The sequence below is a fragment of the Helianthus annuus genome, chromosome 7 (assembly GCF_002127325.2).
Source record: "Helianthus annuus cultivar XRQ/B chromosome 7, HanXRQr2.0-SUNRISE, whole genome shotgun sequence".
In the NCBI taxonomy this organism is placed as follows: Eukaryota; Viridiplantae; Streptophyta; class Magnoliopsida; order Asterales; family Asteraceae; genus Helianthus; species Helianthus annuus.
The window spans coordinates 120536124-120546094 of record NC_035439.2 but is presented as its reverse complement, the minus strand read 5'-3'; the positions used below and the strand labels follow the sequence as shown (position 1 = coordinate 120546094).

The 9971-nt window shown below is 46.1% G+C and overlaps 1 protein-coding gene across 1 annotated transcript; it reads left to right on the top strand.

Moving 5' to 3' along the window:
- Positions 1-5961: 5961 nt before the first annotated feature.
- On the top strand, positions 5962-8592 carry LOC110866826. The gene has a single exon (XM_022115975.1). It carries the CDS (start codon positions 5962-5964, stop codon positions 8590-8592), a length of 2631 nt encoding a protein of 876 aa, XP_021971667.1.
- Positions 8593-9971: the final 1379 nt, after the last annotated feature.

The window sequence follows — 9971 nt, the reverse complement described above, 5'->3', positions numbered from 1 at the left end:
GCTTAATCCTTTTCGGAGGAGGTAATACAAAAATAAAGATCCTTTCGAGAAGTTTTCAATGTAGGACCCAATGGTGTTATACCATGCTAGCTCCCCAGTTCAGTGTTGTCAAGCGTAGTTGGTAATACTGAACTTATAGAATAGGCTGTCCTGAGCCCGTCTGTCTAGACCATCGGTTGTGAATAAAGAATATAGTTACTTTTGATGAGTATCGAAAGTCTTTTAAATCATAATCACTTCTAATGAGTGATGTCTTTATCCGAGACACGATAGCACGCAAGGATATAGATGATAGATGTATCCGATAGATTAGCATATGATTCTTTGTTGAATGAAAGTAGCCCGAGGTTAGTAAAAACTCTGTCTAACAATGTCCCCCTAGGCATATTAGTCCCCCAGTTTAATGTTGCACAAAGGTATTTCTTGCTTTTACTAATGTTGCGTCACTTTCCTCCTACCCGAAGCTATATCCTTGTTTAAGGATGTTTAAGGTGATCATTATTTTTCAATGTCTTTTCGAAGATCATGCCTTGTTTCTCTGGTGCACATCATCCAGTCCAATATTAGCCTTTGCCGACCTATCCCGTAGGTCGTGACTAATAGCTTCTTGTGTTATTCATGTTCATGCTTCGATATTTGCCAGGAAAACACTTTCAAAGAGGTAAGTCATACCAAAGATCAATTTACCCATGTGTTAAACATGTTGTGTTGTATGTACACTACTTGTGCCTCATGCTTTATTTTGTGAAGACATGTGATTATCATATCGTTAATGGGGGTAGCCTACGTACCCTAACAACGTTGTAATGGGAACAATAAATTTGTGTCTAGAAGTTGTATATGATGCAAGACTTCGGAGAAGGGCCTTGCGTAAATGTTTTGTGTTAGGGTCTAGAAAAGGACCTGGCGAAAGGGCCTGAGGAAAGACCTTGCAAAGGGACCTGAGGAAGGGGTCAGTGGAAGGGACCCCGTGAAAGGACCTGGAGAAGGACCGTGTAAAAAGGACCTGAGGAAAGGCCAGGTGGAAGGGCCTGAGGAAGGACCCTGCTAAAGGAACTGAGGAAAGGTCAGGTGGAAGGGCCTGAGGAAGGTCCCGGGGAAGAACCCCGTGGAAGGACCTAGGGAAAGGCCAGGTGGAAGGGCCTGAGGAAGGACCCGGGGAAGGACCCTGTGGAAGGACCTAGGGAAAGGCCAGGTGAAAGGGCCTTATACTAGTAAAATACTATTATTTTACATTGGTAAGAGTGAGGCATCATTACTCTTTTATTTTTTTTCAAAAAGTATGGTCACATCACTCTGTCACCCTAGTTAATACACACTAGTTACTTTTGTGTGTAGTTCAATTTTTCAACTAGAAAGTTAAGTTGTCACTTTTACCAATAAAGTTGTACCACAAAAAATATATATATTAGTAAAAGAAGAAGGTATGCTTCTCACACTTTTACATGGGAAATGAGATCCAGTACCATTGGGAAATAAAACATCTTTATTAAGAGTTGTACCTTATGTAGTAAAACTCGTAACTATGCTCTTTGTGAATTTTGTTACATGGGAATATTGTATCATGAGACAAAGTCATGTAATACACACTTGCACATGTGTATTGTTTTATCGGATCTACACCTTCTGTCAAATGAACGAACCAATGTTCCATTCACATATTTTGTTTTGCTAATTTTTTTGTGTAAAAAGGATGGTCAGCACCCTTATTATATATTTATATTTTCCACAAATATAGCATTATTAAATGATCTTTGTTTCCTAAGAACTGTATACATGTACCCGGTGTATCAGACTACCCACTATGGTGACCAAATTACACAAACGGTTGCCACTTGACAAATAAGACAAAATTGTAGGAAATTATTTTAATTAAATAATTGAAATTTATGGACAACCAGGTTGGTATGACAACCAATGGTTGCAACCAACAACCAATATAATATTAATTCTTTATTCTTTTTTATATTATTTAACTTCTATTTCTTTATAATATTTAATTCTTTTTCCTTTTTTATTATTTAACTTCTATTTCTTTATATAATAAAATGCTAGTTTAGGTTGGGTTGTGACAGTGAGTAGTGAAAAATTGAATTGAATTGGGTTGGGTTGGGTTGTGTAGGTGGAAGAGAGAGAAATTAGTATTTTAATAAAAGATTGGATTGGGTTGGGTTGGGTTGTGATAGTGGATAGTCTCAGAGACGTGTACTTGTATGGCACATAAACTAAATTGTTTAGGGCAAAAAGTCAAACCATATGTGACTCATGCGCATGGCAGAATGAAAACTTAGCAGATCCATTTCTTTTGTTTTATATGTTTATGATGTACAACCCTTTTTTATTTGTAAGGGTGAAAGATGTATCTTTTAAAGGGGGTTTTATTTTTTTTATTTTTTTTTAGTGAAGGTCATCTCTCTTGCTGTAGAGCGTTTCACCTATGTGATTATGATGTCACCATGAATCCTTCTAAGCAGACTTCAATGGTAAAGAAGCATAAATTCTTAATTTTTTGAAGAGATTACACAACCAGTAAATTTGGTTTTCAGATCTGACGACGGGCCAGTGGGGAAGCCCACTTTGCCCACTTTGGGCCTTTCTCTTTGGGAGCCCAATTACTAAAATGTCTATTAAACAAACCACCCTTGCTCACCAAGGACCTTTACCTGTTTTGAGCGGGAAAACAGCTAAGGAGCAGCATGCTCATTTAATGCCTGATAAGAGAAGCATCCGGTCACCATCATCGTACTTATCCGGCTATGCATTAATGGAGAAGGGTATCGCAACCGTTGGGGGTCAGACACGTGTCTGACCTTCCCAAAGCGTCATAGTTACCGTTAGATAATATGAGGGATATTTCTCTTAGAGATAAGGGCATGCCATTATATAAGAAGGAACAAGGATAAGGCGAAGACAGGTATAATCTCCGGCCATTCTTCTCATTTACTACCCTCATTTATTCCCCTCATTAACTCCGACCAACATTCCTTGTATTTACTACACACAACACATTAATTAGATTCACACCAAGATAGGAACTCTCCGGTGAATATCTTCATCGGAAAACGTTCCTTTTCCTCATCCGGCAAGTTTACTTATTCTCACGCCGGAGGTTGGTCACGGATCCCCCTCCCGGGGTCCCCCGTGGCGAGGCTAACGGTTTATTATTTTGTAGCAAGCAAGGACAGGAGCTCTCAACGTCAGCGAAGATCCAGCCGACGTAATCCGGAGGTTGGGTACTCGACATTGGCGCCATCCGTGGGACACAGGCCTGACCGGTGTTCCCACATTAACATCCGACGTTCAGAGAGCAACTCACCTTTCCAGAAACAGCATGGCAACTCCACATAGTTCACGTGTCACCCAAACGGCCCAAAATGATCTGGAGAAAGTCACCGTGGAGGATATCACTCATGAAGAGGATAACGAGAATCTGGTAGAAAACCTGGAAGAAACGGAGCATGTCACCCCTAGCTTCGTGGCCATGCACAGGGAGAAGATAACCAAGTATCTTGACGATCTGAAGAGACAAGAAAAGTTGGACAGCCTCAGAGCCAGACTCTCTTTTGACACACCTTCTAATCAAGAAGGAACGAACCCCCAGAATAAGGGCAACAATGGGGACCAACTGGAAACATTCATGACAGCCCTGAGGCAGATGTCTTCCGAAGAGAGAGAGGACTTGATCATCGGTCAGAAACACAAGGAAAAGGAGAAAGACGACTCAGGTAGCGTTGGTTTGGACCAACCATACCTACCACGAGACCTGGCCGAGGTCTCAAAGTTCACAAGGAGAATATCAGAGGCACCCATGCCTCCCAAGACAAAGCTACCTCCAGGCTTTGATCGCTACGACGGAACGAGGGATCCAGAGGATCATCTGCATGCCTTCCGAGGAGCGGGGCAGCTGGGAAGGTGGCCCATGCCGGTATGGTGCCACATGTTTGTACAAACTTTAACAGAAGGAGCCCGGCTGTGGTTTGACAGCCTCCCTCCAGGGAGCATAGACAGCTACGAAGAGTTAAGCGAAAAATTTCTCAGAAATTTCGGCCAACAAAGAAAGGTGGTCAAGAATCCCAACGAAATCCTCCACATCAGGCAAAGGGACAACGAGCGGATAGACCAGTACATGGAAAGGTTTGTCAAAGAAAGCATGAACATCAAGGATGTCCCGGAGGTCATGAAAATCAGTAGCTTTATAAATGGGCTGAAGCATGCACAGCTGTGTGAAAAGCTGGGAGAGGAGTTCCCACCTTCCTTCGATAATCTCATGGACAGGGTCAGGGCTTTCGTCCGGGGAAAGGATACGGTCAGCAAGGCTAAGGAGACGGACACTACACCCCGAAGGGCCACCCCAACAGCAAGACCCCTTGAAAAAGGTACTCCCTATTCCCGAAAGCCTCCCTTTGATAGAATGTTACATGACAGGGCAAGGCCCTCCTACTCCCCCTACAAACCCCGAGGGAGGGGGCCTTCCCCTTACCCTGACAGCTTCACCCCCCTCGTCAAAACTCCAAGTGAGATACTGGCCACGGAAAGAGTGAAGAATTCTTTCCCAAGGCCACCCCCCATAAAGCCAGGTCCCAAGGCACAGCCAAACGAATACTGTGAGTTTCACAAGGGCTTCGGGCACAAAACCAATGATTGCATGTACCTCAAAAGGGAAATAGAGGCGGCGGTGAAGACGGGAAGACTGGCCCACCTGGTCAAGGAAATCAAAGAAGGGGGAGGGGATCGTAAGGGAAGAGATGCAAGAGAGCCTGGGAGGGCAGATGTTGATATGATAAGAAGGAGAAATGAATTTGATGTTACCCGAAGTGTTAAGGCCAGGATCCTAGGCTCTCCGAACTGCATGAAAACTCCCATCCTTATGCCGTACTTAGAAGAAAGCGAAGTGCAACGACTTCCGCTGAATATCTCAGCTGTGATAGCTGGACACAAAGTGTCTAGAATACATGTGGACGGAGGGTCAGGCGTCGAGGTAATATATGAACATTGCTTCCTCAGATTCGACAGAGATATAAGGGATAGATTGGAGGAAGACTCCATCCCATTGGTGGGATTCAACAACAGCGTATCACACCCTCTGGGAAAGATCAGGCTCTCATTTACAGTCGGTGTAGGGGACAGGGTCCGGACGATCAATTTAACCTTCACTGTAGTCAGGGCACCCTCCAAGTACAACGCGATTTTGGGAAGACCAGGGATTGGAGATCTACAAGCACAAGCATCTACTCCTCACGGGGCTTTGGTATTCCAAACACCAAAGGGGCTTGCATGGGTTAAGTCAGCCTACGAAGTGATCTCTTCAGTATCCAAAGGAGAGGAACCCGGGAAGACCCAAGAGAAGAAGGTGGAAGAATGGGTCCTCTGTGATAAGTTCCCGGAGCAAACGGTCAAGGTGGGAAGCCACCTAAGTGACAAATGCAAGAGTGCCCTGAAGGAGTTGCTCCTCCATAACCTGGACGTGTTTGCATTCCAACATGGTGACATGACGGGAATTCCCAGAAGCCTGACGGAACACCGGCTCAACACCTTCACATGGGCGAAACCAGTGAAGCAAAAGAAGCGGAGCATGGGGCCAAACAAGAGAAGGGCTGCTTGTGAAGAGACCAGCAAACTGCTCAGGGCGGGGATAGTCAGGGAAGTCAAATACCCATCCTGGGTTGCCAACCCAGTTATGGTTCAGAAAAAAGATGGGGGATGGAGGATGTGCATCGATTTCCAAGACTTAAACAAAGCATGCCCAAGGACTGCTACCCCCTCCCGGAGATAGACACCCAGGTCGACTCCCTGTCCCAGTACCCACTGAAGTGCTTCCTAGATGCCTACAAGGGATACCACCAAATATAGATGTCAATAGAAGATGAAGAAAAGACCGCTTTCATCACCGATGAGGGAACATTTTGCTATACAAAGATGCCCTTTGGTCTCAAAAATGCGGGGGCGACATAACAAAGGTTTATGAACACCTTGTTTAGGGAGCAAAGGGGAAGGAATCTAGAGGTGTATGTTGACGACATTGTCATCAAGAGTCTGACAGAAGCAACCATGATAGACGACATAGCTGAGACTCTCAACACAATGCAGGATGTAAATATGAAGCTGAACCCCGGGAAATGCTGTTTCGGGGTAGAGGAAGGAAATTTCCTGGGGGTGGTGGTAACTAAAGGAGGGATAAAGGCAAACCCAGAGAAGACCCAGGCTGTGGCTGAAATGCGCTCCCCCAGGTCCTTGAAGGACATCCAGCAATTAAACGGAAGGCTGATTGCGCAAAATCGTTTCTTATCAAAAGTGGCTGACAAAACCCTCCCTTTTATGAAGGTGTTAAAAGACTGCCTCCAGACCAACAAATTCAACTGGACCACCGAGGCCGAAACCGCCTTTCAGGAAATGAAGACCTACATCTGCAAGCTCCCAGCGTTAGCCACCCCGGTGCCCATGGACCCACTGCTCCTTTACCTATCTGCCTCTAAGACGACCATAAGCGCGGTCATGATGGTGGAACGGGAGGGGAAACAGATCCCCATATATTTCATCAGCAGAACACTTAAGGGGCCCGATGAGCGGTACATGCCTTTAGAAAAGCTTGCGTTGGCCCTGGTTTTTGCATCTCGAAGGCTCAGAAGGTACTTCCAAGGGCATAAGGTCACCTTGATAACTGATCAACCCCTCCAGAAAGTGCTTAGAAAACCGGAACAGTCAGGGCGACTGGCTAAATGGGCCGTAGAATTGGGAGAACATTCTCTGGAGTTCAAGCCCAGGACAGCCATGAAGGGACAAATACTGGCTGACTTCCTAGCAGAAGTACCTGAGGACGAAGAGAGGGAATTACTAAGGTGGGAGGCTTTGGAGGAAGAAGAAAAGAGAAGGGAAGACGAGGCTGTCTGGAAGTTGTTCACGGATGGAGCATCCAGTGAAGAAGGGAACGGTGCAGGCATCACGTTGATAAGCCTCGAGGGGGTTGAGCTGACACATGCTATAAGGCTGGATTTCGAAAACACCAACAATACCGCCGAGTATGAAGCCCTCTTAGCAGGGATGAGATTGGCACAGAAGATGAAAGCAAAACACGTGGAGGCTAGTACCGATTCACAGTTGGTGGTAAAGCAGTATCAGGGGGAATATGAAGCCAAGGATGGCGTCATGGCTCGGTATGTGGCGAAAGTTAAGGAAACAGCTAAGGCGTTCGGAACCTTCAAACTGGAATACATCCCCCGAGGGAAGAACAGGAAATCTGATGCACTGAGCAAGCTAGCTTCAGTGGCATTCGATCACCTCGCGAAGGAAGTCAAAGTAGAGGTCCTGACATCCCCCTCCCTGGATGTAACGGAAGTGGCCACAATTGAAGGTTCCCAAGAAACATGGATGACTCCAATCATTAAATTCCTCCGGGACGGGACCTTACCCGAGGGGGAATGGGCGACCAGAAAGATAAGGGTCAAAGCCCTACAATATGAGCTGATTGGGGAGGAGCTATACCGAAGATCATATCTGGGTCCGTCCCTAAAGTGCATAGATATGGAAGAGGCCGAATACGTGATTAGGGAAATGCACGAGGGAATCTGTGGAATGCACTCAGGACCACGAACGGTTGTAAGAAGGGCAATGAGCGCAGGATTCTACTGGCCGCGAATGTACGAGACGGCATCTGAAGAAATCAAGAAGTGTGATAACTGCCAAGTACATGCACCAATGACCCACCAGCATAAACACCCTATGGTCCCGGTCTCGACATCTTGGCCATTCCAAAAATGGGCCATCAACATAATCGGGCCTTTTCCAGAAGGCCCCGGGGGGGTCAAATACGTGGTGGTGGCCATTGATTATTTCACTAAGTGGATCGAAGCGAAGCCCCTAGCGAAGATCACCGGAGATCAGATGAGACGGTTCGTGCTGGATAACATCGTGTGCAGGTATGGGGTCCCGAAGGAACTGGTGAGTGACAACGGGGTGCAATTCGCCGGGAGACCCTTCAAGCCATGGTGCGAACAAATGAGAATTCAACAGGTGTTCACCTCTGTAACCCATGCCCAGAGTAACGGGTTGGTGGAGAGAGCTAACCAAAGCGTTATCAAAGGAATGAAGGGCAGGCTTGGGAGGAAACAGAAGGGCCGGCTGGAAGAACTTCCATTTGTGTTATGGGCATACCGAACCACCCCCAAAAGTTGCAATGGGGAAACCCCATTCAGCCTTACCTACGGGACGGAGGCCATGATCCCTGCGGAGATCGGATCCCAAACCGCCCGGATGAAGCTGAGGGATGAGGAGAACGAGCAGGATCTAAGGATGAACCTGAACTTATTGGAAGAAAGAAGAGAGATAGCAGCGGTGAAGGAAGCTCACTACAAAAAACTCCTGACAAGTTATTACAACACCCGGATGAAGAAACTTAACCTCGTCCCAGGGGACCTAGTCCTTAGGGCCAATGAGGCCAGTCTGCAGGAAAATACTGGGAAGTTGGGCCTCAACTGGGAAGGCCCATATCGAGTCACATGGGCAAACGGGAAGGGAACATGCAAGCTTGAGACATTAGAAGGAAAAGAGGTCCCCAGGACCTGGAACCTGATGCAGCTCAGGAAGTATTACCTGTAAGGGGCATGCCCCCATGGGAAAACGGCCAAGGACCACTTTTGTTGTAGGAAAACTATGTATGGGGACTTTCCCCCAGGAAGTAAACCTTTTTGTAAACAGTCTATGAGGGGAGGTATAAATTCCCCGAAGATTAAATGAAAGACGGACGAAAGTGTCCCATTTTGAAAACTGCGGGTAACCATACCTGGGCGGACGTGCCTATGAACACCCTTTAAATCTATAACTAGAACAAACAAACACATGTGTATGAGGCATTCAAGACATGCCCAAAGCCCGGCCGTGGGGCTAATAAAGGTCTAGCTAACCTAAGACGGACAAAAACAAGTCAAAAAGCATAATATCACATTATAAACTTGTCCACCGATTGGCCTCGAACAGACAATCACAGTTTAACAAAGCAAACAACAAAGAACAAATAATGCAAATACACTCGTATATAGAAAACTACGAAGGGGAACCTGCTTTATTTGATACAAAACATACGTACAAAAAGAAGCCCCAATAACTGGGGCAAAAAATTAAAAAGATTATTACAAACACGGCGAGACAAAGTAAAGACATAGCTCCTCGCCAAAGCAGCTTGAAAATCTCCAAGAAATCACCAAGCTAGCCTCCGATATAAGCCCCTGCAAAATAAAACAAGCAAGGCAAGAAACAGGCAACAAAGCAAAAGAGGAGCTATACATAACCATAGGCCATACGATTAGCGGTCAAAATGGTCCCCAACACAAAGGACCATCCAAAATAAAGTCAAGCCAAACATACGAGTATCCCAAGGTAAGTTAGAGTTATTACAACCATATCGAAATTTGTCAAGTGTTCAGAATTTACTGGGGATCACCCCCGGAAAGAGACGGCGGGGACGAAGGACCAACGGAGGAGAACAAGGCCTTCAATTCAGCAATTGAGATCATGGGATGTTCAAGGATCTTGGCAAGGACGGCTGGGGTTTTACGCCCAAACTCCTCGTTCAGTTTGGACAACCTCTTCTTTGCCTTGGAGTTGTAAAGAGGAGTCTCTTTTCTGCCAAGGCCTTGGGCAGAATAAGCATAGCCATCCTTCAATCCCGCCTGATAGCCAACATCCCTATAGGCCCTATAAACCTCCTCCAAACCACTCTTAAAGTCTTCTGATTGGGCAACAGCGGTCAGGAAGGCTCCAAGACCTTCAGTGATCAACCAGTGCTTCTCCCCAGCCAACCGTTGGTTATCATCTGAAGTTATCTCATAATCTGCATACATAGTGTTAAGGTGCTCTTGGGAAACGGAGCCAACTTCCTTCACATGCCTCAGCTCAGCAGCAAGCTCCTCCTTCTCCGCAAGCAACGATGCCATCTCCTGCTCCCAGGCCCGCTCCTTCCTCTCAAGCATAGCCCCAGC

Bases quoted from the DNA above. Each gene is read 5' to 3' on its own strand.
- LOC110866826 (XM_022115975.1), top strand. From the start codon at position 5,962: ATGAACACCTTGTTTAGGGAGCAAAGGGGAAGGAATCTAGAGGTGTAT.